The following is a 21,557-nucleotide window of genomic DNA, read 5'->3' as shown; positions in this document are numbered from 1 at the left end:
ATGCCGCCCCACCGCCTCCAGTGTTAATGGACATTTGACACAGCTAATCATATTTTAATCACCAAATTAGAACGTTATGGCAACAGAGTTGGTCTTAAACCGGGTAAAAAGTTGCTTAACCAACAAGAAAGAAAACGTGAAGCTTTTTTTTTTTTTTTTTTAGATAGTACTTTGTTTATTCCGTCAGGAGAGTTCCTTCAGGAAAATTAAAATTTTCAGCACAATCCCATTCAAGATCAGACAAACATTACAGGGAGACAGAACAGGATCGCTGACGGGTCTGCCAGCTTCCAGCGCCCCTTACAAAAAAGATGAGATACAGGTAAAGAAGGGGGGGGAATGGGAGAAAAAAAAAAAAAGATTAAAATAAAATTTAAAAAAATCGGTCTTAGCCTGGGCCCTGGAGAGGGGATGCAGACTGAGGCCAAAGGAAAAAAACAACTCATAGCCATAGAACACATCACTCTTACATGTGTGTAAGAGGGAAACATCAAACATCAAAGAAGACAAAGGACATTAAATACATTAAAGCAGCAGGTACAACCAGACACTTCTACATACAGCTATGAATAAAAAGTAAAAGATCCACTGTGGTGGCCTCTGCGGTGTTCCGCGCCATCGTCCGCTGGGGTGGAGGGAGCATGGCCAGAGACAGGAGCAAAACCAACAAAGCAACCAAGACAGCCGAGTGGATCTCCAAGTGAATACTCGAGCTAAGTGAATACTAAGTATATCTTGTGGCGTACCCCGACCCCCTGCCCCGGAACCACCTCATCTGGCTCCTCTCGATGTGGAGGAGCAGCGGCTTTACTCTTAGCTCCTCCCGAAAAACCCAACCTTCTCACCCTACCTGTAAGAGAGAGCTACGCCATCCGACGGGGGAAACTCTTTTCGGCCGCTTGTACCCGTGATCTTGTCTTTTCAGTCATAACCCAAAGCTCATGACCATAGATGAGGATGGGAACGTAGATCGACCGGTAAATTAAGAGCTTCGAACCTGCAACTTTAGGGTTGCAGGTTCAATCCCCGCTTCCGTCATCCTAGTCACTGCCGTTGTGCCCTTGGGCAAGACACTTTAACCACCTGCTCCCAGGGCCACCCACACTGGTTTAAAACTGTAACTTAGATTTTGGGTTTCACAATGTAAAGCGCTTTGAGTCATTTGAGAAAAGCGCTATATAAATATAATTCACTTCACTTCATAGACTTTGCACCCATCCGTCCATCCATTTTCTACCGCTTATTCCCTTTTGGGGGCGCTGGCGCCTATCTCATCTCCAATCGGGCGGAAGGCGGCGTACACCCTGGACAAGTCGCCACCTCATCGCAGGGCCAACACAGATAGACAGACAACATTCGCACTCACATTCACACACTAGGGGCAATTTAGTGTTGCCAATCAACCTTGCACCCAATGTTCATTAAAACAAAAAAAGTATTGACTTTTAACTGAAAATGTAACTTAGATATTGGGTTTCACTATTGTGATAGCAAAATTACTTATACTTGTTTAAATAGATGATGTTCTTTGAACTGGGTACCAAAAGTTGTTTATTAGGTTTAGGAATGTGACGCTCTGCAAGAGGCCTCTAATCGGATCAGGCTCTTTCTCCTGTGTCTTTGATGTGACATGTGGACTATAGTTGACCTGGGGATATGTGTCATCTATTCCTGACCCCCAACAGAGCAAACGACACCCTCTCCCCTTCACAGGACTTTGGGTATTCATTCCACTGGTGTACTGTATGTAAATGAGCATGGAGGGTGGGACTTCTGAGAATGTATAATTGTCATGTGATATTCCAAGGCAGGTAGAACAAGCTGGAACGAACGGATGTGTCGTTCTGGTTTGGTCTCCCTTTGCAAAGCTTGTTATTATTTGTTTGTTACTTTAATAAATCATTTTGAAGCTATTTGTCACTAAAGGATCGTCTTTAAGAAATTTCCACGACACTATGTAAAGCGCTTTGAGTCACTTGAGAAAGGCGCTATATAAATATAATTCACTTCACTTCATAGACCTTGCACCCAATGTTGATAAAAAAAAAAGCATTGACGTTTAACCGAAAATCTATTCTAAATCCAATCGTTATCCCCAAGGATCGAACCGAATCATGTGGTTCCCAAAGATTCCTAATTACATAAAAACTTGGGAGGCGAGAACAAGTGTTTGAAGTATTTGGTCTCGTGCAGGTCGCGGGGCCACCGGCTCCGTATCCCCACAGGAAGAGGAGGAGCTGAGGACATTGGCCACGTCTCCGGACATCTACGCCTCGCTTGCTCGGTCCGTAGCTCCCTCCATCTACGGCAGCGAGGATCTGAAAAAGGCCATCGCCTGTCTGCTGTTCGGAGGTTCTAGGAAACGGTAAAGAAGCCCACGAGAGTCGAAGGAAAGTCCGCGTGTGCTTATCAACGTCTCGTCTCCAGGCTGCCTGATGGTCTCACCCGCAGAGGAGACATCAACCTGCTCATGCTTGGAGATCCTGGCACAGCCAAGTCTCAGTTGCTCAAGTTTGTGGAGAGGTGCTCACCCATTGGGGTAATTTAAAACATTTTTTTTTTTACAATAAATCCTTCAGTTCTAGACTTGGTTGACAACTGAATGAATTGTCACTGTCCGCTCTCAGGTCTACACCTCAGGAAAGGGCAGCAGCGCGGCTGGTTTGACCGCCTCGGTCATGAGGGACCCGGCCACGCGGGGGTTCATCATGGAGGGCGGCGCCATGGTGCTGGCTGACGGCGGCGTTGTCTGCATCGATGAGTTTGACAAGGTCAGAGGATGTTGCTAAAATAGCGGAAAATATGAACGCACATAAATATTCTTTGACCCGTGATATTCAGAAAAGGTCTGCTTTGACCGACCTTTCGGCATGTCTCAGTGATTGCGATATGGCGATCGTACTTGTCAATGTTGGCATTTCAAAGTATAGGAATTTTTTCTGGAAAATGCATTGAAATAAGTGACTTATCATTAAAAACACTAGGAAAATAAAGAAGACGGACTTGAAGTCATGACCCTTGATTTTCAACTCTGTAATCGCTGCACCATCCACACTTAGACATTAATTTTTCATTAAGATGCTTCATATACTGTATTTTCCAGACTATGGAGCGCGTAGGTATACTATAAACTGCACCCACTAAGTTTTAGTAAAAAAAAAAATTGTTGCTATACAGTGGGGCAAAAAAGTATTTAGTCAGCCACCGATTGTGAAAGTTCTCCCACTTAAAATGATGACAGAGGTCTGTAATTTCCATCATAGGTACACTTCAACTGTGAGAGACAGAATGTGAAAAATAAATCCAGGTATTCACATTGTAGGAATTTTAAAGAATTTATTTGTAAATTATGGTGGAAATTAAGTATTTGGTCACTTCTAACAAGGAAGATTTCTGGCTCTCACAGACCTGTAACTTCTTCTTTAAGTAGCTCTTCTGTCCTCCACTTGTTACCTGTATTAATGGCACTTGTTTGAACTCATTATCTGTATAAAAGACACCTGCCCAAAGCCTCAAACAGTCAGACTCCGAAATAATTGAAAAGAAAAGAATTGTAGACCTGCACCAGACTGGGAAGAGTGAATCTACAATAGGCAAGCAGCTTGGTGTGAAAAAATCAACTGTGGGAGCAATTATCAGAAAATGGAAGACATAAAAGACCACTGATAATCTCCCTCGATCTGGGGTTCCACGCAAGATCTTATCCTGTGGGGTCAAAATGATCATGAGAACGGTGAGCAAAAATCCCAGAACCACACGGGGGGACCTGGTGAATGACCTGCAGAGAGCTGGGACCAAAGTAACAAAGGTTACCATCAGTAACACACTACACCGACAGGGGATCAAATCCTGCAGTGCCAGACGTGTCACCCTGCTTAAGCCAGTGCATGTCCAGGCCTGTCGGAAGTTTGCCAGAGAGCACATGGATGATACAGCAGAGGATTGGGGGAATGTCATGTGGTCAGATGAAACGAAACTAGAACTTTTTGGTATAAACTCAATTCGTCGTGTTTGGAGGAAGAAGAATACTGAGTTGCATCCCAAGAACACCATACCTCCTGTGAAGCATGGGGGTGGAAACATCATGTTTTGGGGCTGTTTCTCTGCTAAGGGGACAGGACGATTGATCCGTGTTAAGGAAAGTATGAATGGGGCCATGTGTCGTGAGATTTTGAGCCAAAACCTCCTTCCGTCAGTGAGAGCTTTGAATGGTTGACCAAATACTTATTCTCCACCATAATTTACAAATAAATTCTTTAAAATTCCTACAATGTGAATTCCTGGATTTTTTTTTCACATTCTGTCTCTCACAGTTGAAGTGTACCTATGATGAAAATTACCGACCTCTGTCATCATTTTAAGTGGGAGAACTTAGCTGACTAAATACTTTTTTGCCCCACTGTATATGTGAGTTATTTACACAGATTTTGTAAATGTTTATTTACATTAGGGTTGTACGGTATGCCGGTATTAGTATAGTACTGCCATACTAATGAGTCATATTCGGCACTATTCCTTCTCTGAAAAGGACCGGTCCGATCCTCTAACTACTTTTATATCAGATTGATGTCCAAATTTGTGGCATCATCCAAAACTAATGCTCACTGCTCCCCTCACCTCCCCAGGGGGTGAACAAGGGTGATGGGTCAAATGCAGAGGACAAATTTCACCACACCTAGTGTGTGTGTGACAATCAGTGGTGCTTTAACTTTTTAATGTAAAGTATCAAACCGCGCACACACACAGAGTACTTACAAGCAGACACAGGGTGTTGACTGAAAAGGGAGCATTTTGGTCTAAAAACAAATAACAAAGTAAGTTTCTTACAAGTAGTATTATCACTGGAGGACGAGAAATAGCTAAACATGCTTCACTAAACACCGTAGGCGGATACAATAGCTCACCGGCGTCACGTTGTAAACAAATGCTATTGGTTGATTGACACCTGACATCCACTGTAATGATACCATGTACAAGAGCGTATCTAGTCGATACTACTATGATTACATCGATATTTGTTATTATCACAAAATATTTTTTCGTTGTTAAAATGTCATAGTAGGTTTATAAACTCAGGAAACATGTGCCTGGACACATGAGGACTTTGAATATGACCGATGTATGATCCTTTAACTACCTGGTATCAGATCAATACCTGCATTTGTGGTATCATCCAAAACTAATGTAAAGTATCAAACAACAGAAGAATAAGTGATTATTACATTTTAACAGAAATTTAAATAGAACATGTTAAAAGAGAAAGTATGCAGATATTAACATAGTAAATGAACAAGTAGATTATTAATTCATTTTCTACCACTTGTCCCTAATAATGTTGATAAAATAATAGGTAGATAAATGACCCAATATGTTACTGCATATGTCAGCAGACTAATCACAAGCCTTTGTTAACTTACTACTAAAACACCATTTGTCTTGTATGTTCACTAATTTATTAAGGACTAAATTGCAATAATAAACATGTTCTAATGTACCCTCAGATTTTTTAGTTTAAAATAGATCCAATAAAGCAATTTTTTGTGGTCCCCTTTTTTTTTAGAAAATAATCAAAATAATTTTTGTACCGTACCAAAATATTGGTATCAGGACAACACTAATTTACATACCTTTTTATAGTTTCCTTCTAAATGTTTTAGTGCGACTTTGGTAAGCAGCGGAACCGGACCACTTTATGGATTGTTGTAGTATTACGGCTCCCATAGTCTGACGTACTGCGCTTCAACATACGAGTATTATTATGGTGCGACCCCAAAATGGCACCTATTAGGAGACATATAATCTAGTGTTTTGTTTCGCAATACTGTGCAAAACCAACTGTTCTTACCTATTGGTACCTGCTGATGCATACCGTATTTTCCGGACTATAAGTCGACTTATACTCAGGAGCGACTTATGTGTGAAATTATTAACACATTACCATAAAATATCAAATAATATTATTTAGCTCATTATGACCAGGGGTGTCAAACTCAAATACAGGGTGGGCCAAAATTTTAAACTGAACAAAGCCACGGGCCAAGGTTGAACAAATTAACCTTTTAATAGAGACCCAAACAAGTTTTGCATTGAATATTGAACAAGCAAGGCTTATATAACTTTAGTGACATGCAAAATTGAGTTTCAAATAATAATAACAATAATTAAAAAATATCAATGGCATATCAAATAAAATTTAAGTAATAATTGAATGCCTCTTTTCTATTTGCAGCCTTCTGAGGTAAATATCAAAATAAACTTTTTCCACAGGCCAAATATAAATTTGAAAGTAGAATAACAATAAGGAATGAATCAAACATTCAAGCCTTGAAGTAGCAAGAGAAAGTGAATGGATAAAATGTTATTGCTCAGTTTGCTACACTGATTTACTTTAACAACCTAATAGTGCAAAATCAACTTTCAAAAAACAAACGAAAAAACATCACAGAAATAAAATTTTAATAAAAAATGTCTCTTTTCTGTTTGCAGCCTTCTGAAGTACATATCAACATTAACTTTTTCCACTAGCTAATGAATTTTAAAATAAAATAACAATGAGGTGGTCGGGGTTGGGGGGTGGTGTGGTTTGGTGGTAGCGGGGGTAGATATTGTAGCGTCCCGGAAGAGTTAGTGCTGCAAGGTGTTCTGGATATTTGTTCTGTTGTGTTCATGTTGTGTTTCGGTGCGGTTGTTCTCCCGAAATGTGTTCGTCATTCTTGTTTGGTGTGGGTTCACAGTGTGGCGCATATTTGCAACAGTGTTAAAGTTGTATGTACGGCCACCCTCAGTGTGACCTGTATGGCTGTTGATCAAATATGCCTTGCATTCACTTTTGTGTGTGTGTGTGTGTGTGTGTGTGTGTGTGTGTGTGCAAGCGGCATATACTATGTGACTTGGTCGGCACGCTGTATGTATGGAGGAAAAGCGGACGTAACGACAGGTTGTGGAGAACGCTAAAGGCAGTGCCTTTAAGGCACGACCCCAATATTGTTGTCCGGGGAGAAATTCGGGAGAATGGTTGCCCTGGGAAATTTTCGGGAGGGGCACTGAACTTCGGAAGTTTCCCTGGAAAATCATGAGGGTTGGCAAGTATGAGTATAAGCGGTGAAAGCGGTATTACAGCTGTATAATACCGGCGGACCAGCTCTAATGTTAATTTGATATTGCCTCAAGGGCCAAATGAAATTGCACGGCGGGCCTAATTTGGCCCGCGGGCCAGAGTTTGACACCCATGGACTAAACGTATAAAGATTTCATGGGATTTAGCAATTAGGAGTGACAGATTGTTTGGTAAACGTATCATCATAGGCATCCGTCCGTCAGTAGTGACGATGGGTTGCGCCTGGGGGAGTTCATTCTTTCTTGCAGCGGCGGCTGTGGCTGTACAGCCCCACTCCGGAGTGACAATCTCTGGTGCAGTTGGCGCAGACGTATGGGGAGGGTTCTTACACAGGAGCAGGTCCCACCTCACGCAGTTTCCGCTTTAGTCTCCTCGCCTGCAACAGGGAGATATGCTTCTCCTCGGCATGGCGGGTTCCTGTGGCAACAGTCTGCCTCCAAACGTCGCGGTCTTTTGCTGCTTCCTCCCAGTTGTTGTGGTCGATGTCTGCCAGTTTCATGTCACGTTTGCACACGTCCTTGAAACGCAGTCGGGGGCGACCAAGGGGTCTGGAGCCTGTTGACAATTCACCGTAAAGGACAGCTCTGGGGAGCCGGCTGGGGTCCATCCTTTGGACACGGCCAAGCCATCTCAGGTGGCGTTGGCTGAGCATGGTGAACAGGCTGGTGGAGTGCGCACGATCTAGGACTTCCATCTTGGGAACGTTGTCCTGCCATGAGATTCCCAGGATGCGGCGAAGACAGCGCAGGTGGAAGCTGTTTAGCTGTTTCTCATGTCTGGTGTAGGTGGTCCAGGCCTCGCTGCCATTCATCAGTGTGCTAATGAGGCAGGCTTGGTAGACCTGGCGTTTAGTGCGCGTGGATAGCTGGTTGTTCGACCATACTCTTTTGGACAGCCTGGCCATCACTGTGGCGGCTCTCGCAAGCCGGATGGAACGTTCTGTGTCAAGTGACAAGTCACTGGAGATTGCGGATCCAAGGTATGTAAAGGTGTTGACACATTCCAGAGTCTGATTGTCGACGGAGATGGAGAGTAGAGTTTCAGCATCTTGGCCCATGACATTGGTCTTCTTTAGATTGATGGTGAGACCAAACTCTTTACAGGCAGATGAAAGCCTGTCCATCAGCCTCTGGAGCCCGGACTCGGTGTGGGAGGTTAGAGCTGCATCATCAGCAAAAAGCATTTCCCTCAGGAGGACACTGGTCACCTTGGTCTTGGAGCGCAAACGGGCAAGGTTGAAAAGTTTCCCATCGCCTCTCGTTTGTAGGAGGACACCCTCAGAACATGTGCCGAAAGCAGTAGACAGAACGAGGAAGAAGAAAATTCCAAAGAGGGTTGGCGCAAGAACGCAGCCCTGTTTTACGCCGCTGCGGATTGGAAAGGCCTCTGATGTTCCTCCTTCCCAACAGACGGAACCCTGTGTGTTTTTGTGGAATGATCTTATGATGGCGAGGAGTTTTGGGGGGCAGCCAATCTTTGCAAGCAGCTTGAAAAGACCATCTCTGCTGACAAGGTCGAATGCTTTAGTGAGATCAACAAAGGCGAGATATAAGGGTCTCCTCTGTTCCCGGCACTTCTCCTGCAGCTGCCGAAGGGTGAAAACCATGTCCACTGTGGATCTTGCTGCCCTGAAGCCACATTGTGACTCAGGGTAGACACGTTCTGCAAGGAGGTGGAGTCTAGCAAGGGCGACACGAGCAAAGACTTTCCCCACGATGTTAAGCAGGGAGATGCCGCGATAATTATTACAGTCACTGCGTTCCCCCTTGTTCTTATACAGTGTGACAATCTTGGAGTCACGCAGATCCTGGGGGACGGCTCCATCCTTCCAACAGAGGCAGAGGAGATCGTGAAGGTGCGGCAGTAACGAAGGTTTCCCAAGTTTTATGACATCAGGTGTTATCCCGTCAGCACCTGGGGCCTTGCCGCATGAAAGGTTATCAATAGCTTTGCTGAGCTCTTCCTGCGTGGGTTCCTTGTCGAGCTCCATTATAATAGGCAGGTTTGCAACTCCATTCAGACCCGCCTCTGACACAATGCTCTCCATGGCATATAACTCCATATAGTGTTCGGCCCATCTTTCCATCTGCTTATTGCGGTCAGTGATCACTTCACCAGTGTTGGCTTTCAGCGGTGCTGTTTTCTTGATGGACGGGCCGGTTGCTTGCTTTATCCCCTCATACATGCCCCTGATATCTCCCGTGTCTGACGCCCTTTGTATGTTTGAGGAGAGCTCGAGCCAGTAGTTGTTGGCACAGCTACGTGCCATTCGCTGGGCTTCGCTCTTGGCCCTTCTCAAGGCGTCAAGGTTCCTCTGCGAGGGGTTTCTCTTGTGCTTGAGGAAAGCGGTACGCTTTGCCTCTATAACTGGCTCCATCACAGCAGCACTAGCCTCAAACCAGTCTGCATTTCTTCTCGTTCTCTTCCCGTATGTTGCAATGGCTTGGTCGTAGATGGTATCACGCAAGCAATTCTATTTGTCCACAGCACTTTGCCTGATTGATGGTCCACAGAGTGCTTGGTCAAGGGAGGTGAGGAAGCGTTGTGTGACAGCAGGGTTGGTATAACGGCTGGCATTGATGCGTGGACGGGCCTTCTGCTTGGTGTGATAGATCGGTTTTGGTCGTAGCCTGACCTTGCTGAGGAATGGTCAGGAATAGTGAATGGTCCGTGTCGCAGTCAGCACTGTGAAACGTCCATGTGAGAAGCACGCCGTTAAGGGCCTCTCGTCTCGTGATGATGAGGTCGAGCTGGTGCCAATGTTTAGATCTGGGGTGTCTCCAGGATACCCGGTGCAAAGGCTTAGTCTGGAAGAAGGTATTCGTGATGCAGAGCTTGTGGTAGCAGCACAGCTCTAGCAGACGTTGTCCATTTTCGTTCATACTACCCACTCCAAAGTGACCAAGGCAGTCTGGCCAGGATTTGTGGTCAGCACCTGCCCTGGCATTGAAGTCTCCCAGAAGTAGCAGATGCTCATTTTTCGGGATGGTGTTGACAGCCGCGTCGAGCTCCTCGTAGAACTTGTCTTTTGACTCTGGTGGTGAGTAGAGGGTCGGGGCATAAGCACACAACAGGTTTGCTGGTCCGCTGCTGGTAGAAAGGCGGATTACAAGGATCCGCTCAGACCCTCCTGTCGGTGGGTCCATCATGGGAAGCAGAGTGTTATTCACTGCAAATCCCACACCATATTCCCGAGATTCCTCTGCACTCTTTCCCTGCCAGAAGAAAGTATAGTGCTTTTCCTTCAGAGAGCCAAAGTCAGCAAGACGTGTCTCTTGGAGCGCAGCAATGTCGACATTGAGTCGGTGGAGCTCACGGTCAATGATAGCGGTCTTGCGCGAGTCGCCAATGAGATCAAGGCTGTCCAAGAGCCCTGTGCGCATTGTTCTGACATTCCAGCTTGATACTCGAAGAGCTGGTATCTTCGTTTTCTTTCTCACAGTTTTTGCTTTTTTTCTGATCATCTTTGGTGCATTTGTTGACGTTTGCTAGTCGTGCTTTACCCCATTCCCCGCCGGCTCTGGCAGGTTGGCACCTAATTGACCGGGGGCTGCCCGGCTTGAGGCGGGCGGTGGCCAAATCATTAGTCAATGATTCCTCCCACCGTCGAAGCTGGCGCCAATCGAGTGGAACTTAAGACTGCCAGCTTCCGTGTTGTTTCCTCCCTTTTGGGGGGAGGCTCTCCGTGGCGCAAGCCTGGGCAGAAAAGTATGGAGATCTTGAGTTGCCCCGACATCAAGATCCCCCTCTCGGCCGTATCGATGTGGCCCAGAGGAAAGCAAGGCAATACATCTGGCATCGGCTTTGCTGCAGGAGCTGCCGGCAGGGGGTCAGCAATGACACCCAGTCGCCTGAGGGGCTCCACTCCTGATTTTCTGCCTGGGTTTTCTCCCGTAGCCTTTCCTTCTCCCAAAGGTACCACAAGGCAGCGGGTGGGGGGGGTGACAACTATTTAACCCATAGATGGGGCAGTGGTTGGCGGATGCCCGCGGGCCAGAGTTTGGCACCCATAGACTAGACGTATAAGATTTCATGGGATTTAGCAATTAGGAGTGACAGATTGTTTGGTAAACGTATAGCATGTTCTATATGTTATAGTTATTTGAATGACTCTTACCATAATATGTTACGTTAACATACCAGGCACCTTCTCAGTTGGTTATTTATGCGTCATATAACGTACACTTATTCAGCCTGTTGTTCATTATTCTTTATTTATTTGAAATTGCCTTTCAAATGTCTATTCTTTGTGTTGGGTATTATCATATAATTTTCCCCCAAAAATGCGACTTATACTCCAGTGCGACTTATATGTTTTTTTCCTTCTTTATTATGCATTTTCAGCCGTTGCGACTTATACTCCGGAGCGACTTATAATCCGAAAAATACGGTAGTCATCTTTGTTAGTAAGCACATGCCTAAAGTAATTTAAGCTGCATTTAGAAGTCAATGGAAAAATCCGAGCCATTAACTATGTGTACGCGTTATTATCCGATTACTGTTGGGATAATCGTTGACTAATCGACTATCAAATAATTAGCGATGTCCGATAATGGCTTTTTTGTCGATATCTGATATTCCGATGTTGTCCAACTCTTAATTACCGATTCCGATATCAACCGATACAGATGTACACAGTCATGCAATTAACACATTATTATGCCTAATTTTGTTGTGATGCCTCGCTGGATGCATTAAACAATGTAACAAGGTTTTCCAAAATAAATCAACTCAAGTTATGGAAAAAAATGCCAACATGGCACTGCCATATTTATTATTGAAGTCACAAAGTGCATTTTTTTCATATGCCTCAAAACAGCAGCTTGGAATTTGGGACATGCTCTCCCTGAGAAAGCATGAGAAGGTTGAGGTGGGCGGGGTTGAGGTGGGGATGGTAGGGGATAGCAGTGGTTGTAGATTGTAGCGTCCCGGAAGAGTTAGTGCTGCAAGCGGTTCTGGGTATTTGTTCTGTTGTGTTTATGTTGTGTTACTGTGCTGATGTTCTCCCGAAATGTGTTTGTCATTCTTGTTTGGTGTGGGTTCACAGTGTGGCGCATATTTGTAACAGTGTTAAAGTTGTTTATACGGCCACCCTCAGTGTGACCTGTATGGCTGTTGACCAAGTAGGCCTTTCTTTCACTTGTGTGTGTGAAAAGCCGTAGATATTATGTGGCTGGGCCGGCACACAAAGGCCTTGCCTTTAAGGTTTATTATCGCTCTGTACTTCTCCCTACGTCCGTGTACACAGCGGCGTTTTAAAAAGTCATAAATTTTACTTTTTGAAATTGATTCCGATATCTTATTTTAAGGCATTTATCGGCCCATCCGATATTATTGGACATCTCTAAAAATAATTGTTAATGGCAGGACGAGTTCTAACTCATATCTGTAAGTAGATTCGCTATGGAAGTGCTAAAAACTACCGGTATAACGATGATATGGAGAAGATGCTGTCGAAGTGGAGGCACGGAAATAAGACATCCTGAAGAGACGGTCAGAAAGTGGCTTGAAGATGATCTGTAAAACATCATCTATGCAACATTTTGACAAAAGAATCACCATTACATGTTATGTACACCACAAGGGAGTGTTAAAATTTACAAAAAAAATCATAACATAACCCCTTTAAAACGCCGTATAATTTGTTGCACCCAATGGCCTGAAAAATAGGGTATACATTGTACTAAAATGATTATTTTTATATACATCATACATCTGATTTTAATTATTGTTTTTTTTTTTTACAATCTTCTTTACATATACTCCTCTCTGAGCTGCCACCTTATCGTGGTAGAGGAGTTTGCGTGTCCCAATGATCCTAGGAGCTATGTTGTCCGGGGGCATAAAGCCCCCTGGTAGGGTCTCCCAAGGCAAACAGGTTCTAGGTGAGGGATCAGACAAAGAGCAGCACGAAGACCTCTATGAAGAAGATAAAACATGGACCCAGATTTCCCTCACCCGGACGTGGGTCACCGGGGCCCCCCTCTGGAGCCAGGCCCGGAGGTGGGGCACGAAGGCGAGCGCCTGGTGGCCGGGCCTGTTCCCATGGGGCCTGGCCGGGCACAGCCCGAAGAGGCAACGTGGGTCACCCCTCCAATGGGCTCACCACCCATAGCAGGGGCCATAGAGGTCGGGTGCAATATGAGCTGGGCGGCAGCCGAAGGCAGGGCACTTCGCGGTCCGATCCTCGGCTACAGAAGCTAGCTCTTGGCACGTGGAACGTCACCTCACTGGGGGGGAAAGAGCCTGAGCTAGTGCGCGAAGTGGAGAAGTTCCGGCTGGATATAGTCGGACTCACTTCGACGCACAGCAAGGGCTCTGGAACCACTTCTCTCGAGAGGGACTGGACTCTCTTCCACTCTGGCGTTGTCAACAGTGAGAGGCGACGGGCTGGGGTGGCAATTCTGGTTGCCCCCCGGCTTAAAGCCTGCACGTTGGAGTTCAACCCAGTGGACGAAAGGGTAGCCTCTCTCCGCCTTCAGGTGGGGGGACGGGTCCTGACTGTTGTTTGTGCTTACGCACCAAACGGCAGTTCAGAGTACCCACCCTTTTTGGGTACACTCGAGGGAGTACTGGAAAGTGCTCCCCCGGGTGATTCCCTTGTCCTACTGGGGGACATCAACGCTCATGTTGGCAACGACAGTGAAACCTGGAGAGGCGTGATTGGGAAGAATGGCCGCCCGGATCTGAACCAGAGTGGTGTTTTGTTATTGGACTTTTGTGCTCGTCACAATTTGTCCATTACAAACACCATGTTCAAACATAAGGGTGTCCATATGTGCACTTGGCAGCAGGACACCCTAGGCCGCAGTTCCATGATCGACTTTGTAGTTGTGTCATCGGATTTGCGGCCTTATGTTTTGGACACTCGAGTGAAGAGAGGGGCGGAGCTTTCTACCGATCACCACCTGGTGGTGAGTTGGCTGCGATGGTGGGGGAGGATGCCGGACCGACCTGGCAGGCCCAAACGCATTGTGAGGGTCTGCTGGGAACGTCTGGCAGAGTCTCCTGTCAGAGAAAGTTTCAATTCCCACCTCCGGAAGAACTTCGAACATGTCACGAGGGAGGTGCTGGACATTGAGTCCGAGTGGACCATGTTCCGCACCTCTATTGTCGAAGCGGCTGATCGGAGCTGTGGTCGCAAGGTAGAGTTGGTGCCTGTCGTGGCGGCAATCCTAAAACCCCTTGGTGGACACCAGCGGTGAGGGATGCCGTAGAGCTGAAGAAGGAGTCCTATCGGGTTCTTTTGGCTCATAGGACTCCGGAGGCAGTGGACAGGTACCGACAGGCCAAGCGGTGTGCGGCTTCAGCGGTCGCTGAGGCAAAAACTCGGACATGGGAGGAGTTCGGGGAAGCCATGGAAAACGACTTCCGGACGGCTTCGAAGCGATTCTGGACCACCGTCCGCCGCCTCAGGAAGGGGAAGCAGTGCACTATCAACACCGTGTATGGTGCGGATGGTGTTCTGCTGACCTCAACTGCGGATGTTGTGGATAGGTGGAAGGAATACTTCGAAGACCTCCTCAATCCCACCAACACGTCTTCCTATGAGGAATCAGTGCCTGGGGAATCTGTGGTGGACTCTCCTATTTCTGGGGCTGAGGTCGCTGAGGTAGTTAAAAAGCTCCTCGGTGGCAAGGCCCCGGGGGTGGATGAGACCCGCCCGGAGTTCCTTAAGGCTCTGGATGCTGTGGGGCTGTCTTGGTTGACAAGTCTCTACAGCATCGCGTGGACATCGGGGGCGGTACCTCTGGATTGGCAGACCGGGGTGGTGGTCCCTCTCTTTAAGAAGGGGGACCAGAGGGTGTGTTCCAACTATCGTGGGATCTCACTCCTCAGCCTTCCCGGTAAGGTTTATTCAGGTGTACTGGAGAGGAGGCTACGCCGGATAGTCGAACCTCGGATTCAGGAGGAACAGTGTGGTTTTCGTTCTGGTCGTGGAACTGTGGACCAGCTCTATACTCTCGGCAGGGTTCTTGAGGGTGCATGGGAGTTTGTCCAACCAGTCTACATGTGCTTTGTGGACTTGGAGAAGGCATTCGACCGTGTCCCTCGGGAAGTCCTGTGGGGAGTGCTCAGAGAGTATGGGGTATCGGACTGTATTATTGTGGCGGTCCGCTCCCTGTACGATCAGTGCCAGAGCTTGGTCCGCATTGCCGGCAGTAAGTCGAACACATTTCCAGTGAGGGTTGGACTCCGCCAAGTCTGTCCTTTGTCACCGATTCTGTTCATAACTTTTATGGACAGAATTTCTAGGCGCAGTCAAGGCGTTGAGGGGTTCCGGTTTGGTGACCGCAGGATTAGGTCTCTGCTTTTTGCAGATGATGTGGTCCTGATGGCTTCATCTGACCGGGATCTTCAGCTCTCACTGGATCGGTTTGCAGCCGAGTGTGAAGAGCCCGGAATGAGAATCAGCACCCCCAAGTCCGAGTCCATGGTTCTCGCCCGGAAAAGGGTGGAGTGCCATCTCCGGGTTGGGGAGGAGACCCTGCCCCAAGTGGAGGAGTTCAAGTACCTAGGAGTCTTGTTCACGAGTGGGGGAAGAGTGGATCGTGAGATCGACAGGCGGATCGGTGCGGCGTCTTCAGTAATGCGGACGTTGTACCGATCCGTTGTGGTGAAAAAGGAGGTGAGCCGGAAGGCAAAGCTCTCAATTTACCGGTCGATCTACGTTCCCATCCTCACCTATGGTCATGAGCTTTGGGTCATGACCGAAAGGATAAGATCACGGGTACAAGCGGCCGAAATGAGTTTCCTCCGCCGGGTGGCGGGGCTCTCCCTTAGAGATAGGGTGAGAAGCTCTGCCATCCGGGAGGAACTCAAAGTAAAGCCACTGCTCCTTCACATCGAGAGGAGCCAGATGAGGTGGTTCGGGCATCTGGTCAGGATGCCACCCGAACGCCTCCCTAGGGAGGTGTTTAGGGCACGTCCAACCGGTAGGAGGCCACGGGGAAGACCCAGGACACGTTGGGAAGACTATGTCTCTCGGCTGGTCTGGGAACGCCTCGGGATCCCCCGGGAAGAGCTAGACGAAGTGGCTGGGGAAAGGGAAGTCTGGGTTTCCCTGCTTAGGCTGTTGCCCACGCGACCCGACCTCGGATAAGCGGAAGAAGATGGATGGACAATCTTCTTTACATTTTGTTTGTTATTTTGGTTTGACAGATATCTAAAAAGGTGCCTAGTTTATATAATCAAACATTTTTTCCCCTTTTTAAAGCAAAATCCTTTATGATTTCAGGACTAAATTGCCAAGTGTAATATGCAGATACTTGCGTACTTAGCATGGCTCAAATTGTTTCATGTTGCAGATGCGGGAAGACGACCGAGTGGCCATCCATGAGGCTATGGAGCAACAGACCATCTCCATCGCCAAGGTAATGACCGAACATCGTGTTATTGTCTCTGTTTCTCTGTCTCTCTCTCTCTTACTGTCTCTCTTTCTGTCTCTCTTTCTGTCTCTGTCTGTTTCTGTCTCCCTTTTTGTCTCTCTCTGTCTCTGTCGCTCTTTCTGTCTCTCTCTGTCTCTCTTTCCATCTCTTTCTCTCTCTCTGTCTCTTTCTGTCCTTGTCTTTCTGTTTCTCTCCGTCTCTCTCTGTCTCTTTCTGCCTCTCTGTCTCTTTCTGCCTCTCTGTCTCTTTCTGCCTTTCTGTCTCTCTCTCTGTCTTCCTGTCTCACTCTGTCTGCCTCTCTCTCTCTCTCTCTCTACATATTTCACCGTACATGATTTGGTATGTAAATGATACTGGGACCATTTCCAAACAGGTCACAAAGGCTCCTAATGTAATTGCTGACCTATGCGGCAACATGTTGCGTAATTTTCTCAAACCTTTAAATAATGCTAGGGGTGTAACGGTACACAAAAATTTCGGTTCGGTACGTACCTCGGTTCAGAGGTCACGGTTCGGTTCATTTTTGGTACTGTAAGAAAACAAAAAAATGTAAATTTTGGGGTTATTTATTTACCAAATTTGTAAACAATGGCATAACACACATATACACACAGGGTCCATTGCCAGGGTTAATACATATAAAACATATAAAATAAAAACTAAATAAGTTAAGGCTCAGAATGGTTCCTTAACAAAACTTTTATACATATAAAGTGCTTTTTTTGATTGATTGATTGAGACTTTTATTAGTAGATTGCACAGTACAGTACATATTCCGTACAATTGACCACTAAATGCTAACACCCCAATATGTTTTTCAACTTGTTTAAGTCGGGGTCCACGTTCATCAACACCGCCCGCCGTTTTTTGTAGACATGTTCCATAAATATTGATGTTGAAGATTTCTTTTTTTGTGAAGAAATGTTTAGAATGAAGTTCATGAATCCAGATGGATCTCTATTACAATCCTCAAAGAGGGCACTTTAAGTTGATGATTACTTATATTTGTAGAAATCTTTACTTACCCTAACCCTAATTACTTGTTTATTTTCAACAAATTTTTAGTTATTTGTATATCTTTTTTTCCAAATAGTTCAAGAAAGATCACTACAAATGAGCAATATTTTGCACTGTTATACAATTTAATAAATCAGAAACTGATGACATAGTGCTTTATTTTACTTCTTTATCTTTTTTTCAACCAAAAATGCTTTGCTCTGATTAGGGAGTACTTAAATAAAAAAAATGTTCACGGGGGTACATCACTGAAAAAAGGTTGAGAACCACTGTGTTATGAGAGTAGCATGTGTGTGTGTGTGTGTGTGTGTGTGTGTGTGTGTGTGTGTGTGTGTGTGTGTGTGTGTGTGTGTGTGTGTGTGTGTGTGTGTGTGTGGCCCTTTATTATGTGACGCCAGTCAGTGTGTGAGCGAGCGAGGTGAGGGACCTTAGCGCAAGTGCGGCTGGTGTTTTGTTGGATTGGCTGTGTGCAAGACTTCAATAAAGCCACGATTTGCAACTAATAGCTGGACTCTTCATTTACACTGGAGTCCGGAGCTGTGGAGACCCACTGCCGGGTAGAATGAAGGGTTATGTGCGCGCAAGGGAGGCACTATGGGGGCCGGAAGCAGGAAAGGTGCAACACATGTTTGACGTGTTGTCAGAAGCAGCTGCTGAACAATCCTCCGTCCTCCATTGTTGTATTGCGCAGCCAAAGTGTTCCCAAACAGGAGATCTTAACTAGGCAGGAGGGTCTTCCAGCTCTGGCTTTAACATGTTGTCCTAGCCTGCTAGCTGCTAGCATGTACTTGTTCGGTACACCGCCGAACCGAACCGAAACCCCCGTACCGAAACTGTTCGATACAAATACACGTACCGTTACACCCCTAAATAATGCACTTTCTTTTGTAACGTCTTTGATCAACACTTCTGTTCAAAAATTTATTGAATACTTGTTCTTCTCTTATTTGGATACTTGACATTAGTTTTGGGCGATATTACAAATTTGGGTATCGATTCCCACACTGTAAAAACTGAAATCTAAGTAAGATGAAATATCTCAAATAAGGGTGATATTTGCTTATTTTCTGTCTGATGAGATAATTCTTCTCTCTAAACAGATTTTATGTTAGTGTTTTATTTGTTTTAAGTGTTTTGGTTCTAAATGATCTCAGTAAGATATTACAGCTTGTTGCTGAGATTTGATGACCTATATTGAGTAAAATATGCTTGAAACCAGAATATCAAGTGTTGCAAAGTTGTGTCATCAACACTCACAAGTATAAATCCACTTTTTTAAAGTAATAATTTCTTACTTCAAGCATGAAAAAAAAAAAATTGTGATGCCAAGCGCATATCGTTATGTCAAGGTAATGGCACTAGCATTTACTTCATTTAAGAATATTTTTCAACATAACGTTTTTAGCATTCAATCAGACATTATTGCAAAGTTTTGTATTAGTGTGCCTAAAAATAGATATACCGGGTCCCAGACACATATTTTTTTTCTCTAAATGTGGCCCCAGAGTCTAAATAATTGCCCAGGCCTGACCTATATTGAGTAAAACATGCTTGAAACTGGAATATCAAGTGTTGCAAAGCTGTGTCATCAACACTCGCAAGTATAAAACTGCTTTTTTAAAGTAATAATTTCTTACTTCAAGCATGAAAAAAAAAAATCGTGATGCCAAGCGCATATCGTTATGTCAAGGTAATTGCACTAGCATTTACTTCATTAAAGTATATTTTTCAACATATTGAGCAAAAAGGTCATTTTTTTCTACCTGGAAAAGTGCACTTGTTATTAGGGAGAATATACTTATTTTAAGGTATTTTTGGGTTCATTGAGGTTAGCTAATTTTGCTTGTTTTGGAAAGTCTTGACAAGCCGAATTTTCTTGTTCTATTGGCAGATAATTTTGCTTAGTTCATGTAAAATACCGCTCATTTTTGTATTTTTTTTTTCTTGTTTTTGAACACTGACTTTTTGCAGTGCAACCAAGTACAGGGGCAGTATCGGTCATACCCATGTCATACCCGGTCATACTTCAGTTTTTCAAAATATTTGAATGATTACATTTTAATCACAAATAGATGAGGCAATTCCTGAAGGAATTGTGTGTGAATGCTCAATTCTGAAATTTGATTTTTTATTTATTTTTTTTATTTTTATTTTTTTAGTATTGTTGAAGTAGAGCACACAATTCCCAAACAGGCTGAATATTTTGAAGTTGGAACGGTTTGAATCAGATGAAAAATGTGGCACTTTGAAGAATGTCCCATTGATTTCAATGGGAATTTCCCAAAAATTGGGGAATTTAGGGAGAAGTGGACATTTTTTTGAAACTGGCAAAAAATTGAATGGTCTGACTGACTTGAAATGGTTGGTGTTGGAATTTTTCAAATCGGTCGAGAAATGTTGAAGTAGTAACCTGTTGAATTGAGAAGGGGTATTCCAGAATTCCTGAAATTTCGGGATAACTGGGATTTTTTTCCATTTAAAAAATAAAAATAAAAACCTTCTATTTTTGTCCTGATTAAGAGGAATCTTTTGACGGTGGAACAGTTGAAGTGGGTTGAAAAAATGTAGGAGGAGTATTCGCTAGAAAAAAAGGGTGCAAATAGGGCTTTGGAAAACCAGTGATTCTGGAAAATCGTGGAATTTTTTTTAACTTGGAAAAAGGATAGTTTGAATTTACAGAATGGGGGAATGTGTTGAAGGTGGAATGATGGGGAAATGGTGGCAGTTTGACAAATGGCCAATTCATTTTGAATGAGAAAAATGTCCCGGAAAACCTGGGATTCTGGGAAATTGGGAATTTTTGGAATTTGTCAAATAAAAGTCTGCGATTCCCAAATAGGCTGAACAGTTTGAAGTTGACGCGATCTACCTGATCAAACTGTACAGCCTATTTCTGAAATGCGGGCTTTACCCTGACAAATTCCCAGATTTCCCAGAATTCCAGGTTTTCCGGGACATTTTTTTCCATGTAATTTGCTATTTTCCCCATTTTCACATTTTTCAACCGATTCAAACCATTCCACCGTTCTGGAAATTCAAACCATTATTTTTCCAAGTTAAAAAAAATTCCAGGAGCTTCCAAAATTCCTGCTTTTCCAAAGCCCTATTTCCACCCTTTTTTCTGGCGACTACACCTCCCACATTTTTCAACGCATTTCAACCGTTCCATCGTCCAAACATTCCTCTTCATCAAGACAAAAAACTTTTTTTTTTTTAACAGGAAATATTCCTGGTTTTACTGAAATACCAGGAATTCCGTAATACCATTTTTCAATTCAACAAGTTACTACCTCAACATTTTTCGACCGATTTGAAAAATTTCAACACCAACCATTTCGTGCCGCAGTGAGAGTGGCCGTGCGTAACCCGAGGGTCCCTGGTTCAATCCCCACCTAGTACCAACCTCGTCACGTCCGTTGTGTCCTGAGCTTGACACTTCACCCTTGCTCCTGATGGGTGCTGGTTAGGGCCTTGCATGGCAGCTCCCTCCATCAGTGTGTGAATGTTTGTGTGAATGGGTAAATGTGGAAGTAGTGTCAAAGCGCTTTGAGTGCCTTGAAGGTAGAAAAACGCTATACAAGTACAACCCATTTATAATTTATTTATCATAACTCATTCAGACAGTTGAAAAATCCTGTTTTTCCAGTAATTCACAAATTTGGGGGGAATTTCCTTTGAAATGAATGGGACATTCTTCAACGTTCCACAACTCCCACATTTTTCATCTGGTTCAAACTGTTACAATTTCAAAATATTCGGTCTGTTTGTGTGCTCTACTTCAACAATTCTAAAAAAAAAAAAAAAAAAAAAAAAAATTTCATCCAATTTCAGTTCAACTTTATCATTGGAGCATTCACACACAATTTCTTCAAGAATCGCCTCAGTTAGTTACAGATGAGAGGGAAATTAGTGTGCGGAAAAAAACTAGCAGAGGATGGTTTCGATCCATCGACCTCTGGGTTATGGGCCCAGCACGCTTCCGCTGCGCCACTCTGCTGTGTGGGACTGATGAATACAAACACTCTCTTACTCCT

General features: G+C 44.6%; 1 protein-coding gene and 1 non-coding gene across 2 annotated transcripts in view; one reads left to right on the top strand and one right to left on the bottom strand.

Annotated features, from left to right (window-relative positions):
* mcm5 (minichromosome maintenance complex component 5) overlaps positions 1-21,557 on the top strand; it is a 41,347-nt gene that overhangs the window by 9,241 nt on the left and 10,549 nt on the right. The window contains exons 7-10 of the mRNA XM_061885378.1: positions 2,194-2,365; positions 2,428-2,539; positions 2,628-2,771; positions 16,426-16,491. Of these exons, the coding sequence (XP_061741362.1) occupies positions 2,194-2,365; positions 2,428-2,539; positions 2,628-2,771; positions 16,426-16,491 (494 nt within the window). The remainder of the gene's footprint in view (positions 1-2,193; positions 2,366-2,427; positions 2,540-2,627; positions 2,772-16,425; positions 16,492-21,557) is intronic.
* Positions 21,449-21,520, bottom strand: trnam-cau (transfer RNA methionine (anticodon CAU)). Its single transcript has one exon. It is a non-coding gene; the product is annotated as a tRNA-Met (tRNA).

This window comes from Nerophis ophidion, linkage group LG23 (genome assembly GCF_033978795.1).
Source record: "Nerophis ophidion isolate RoL-2023_Sa linkage group LG23, RoL_Noph_v1.0, whole genome shotgun sequence".
Classification (NCBI taxonomy): Eukaryota; Metazoa; Chordata; class Actinopteri; order Syngnathiformes; family Syngnathidae; genus Nerophis; species Nerophis ophidion.
This window is presented reverse-complemented; position numbering and strand designations above follow the sequence as displayed.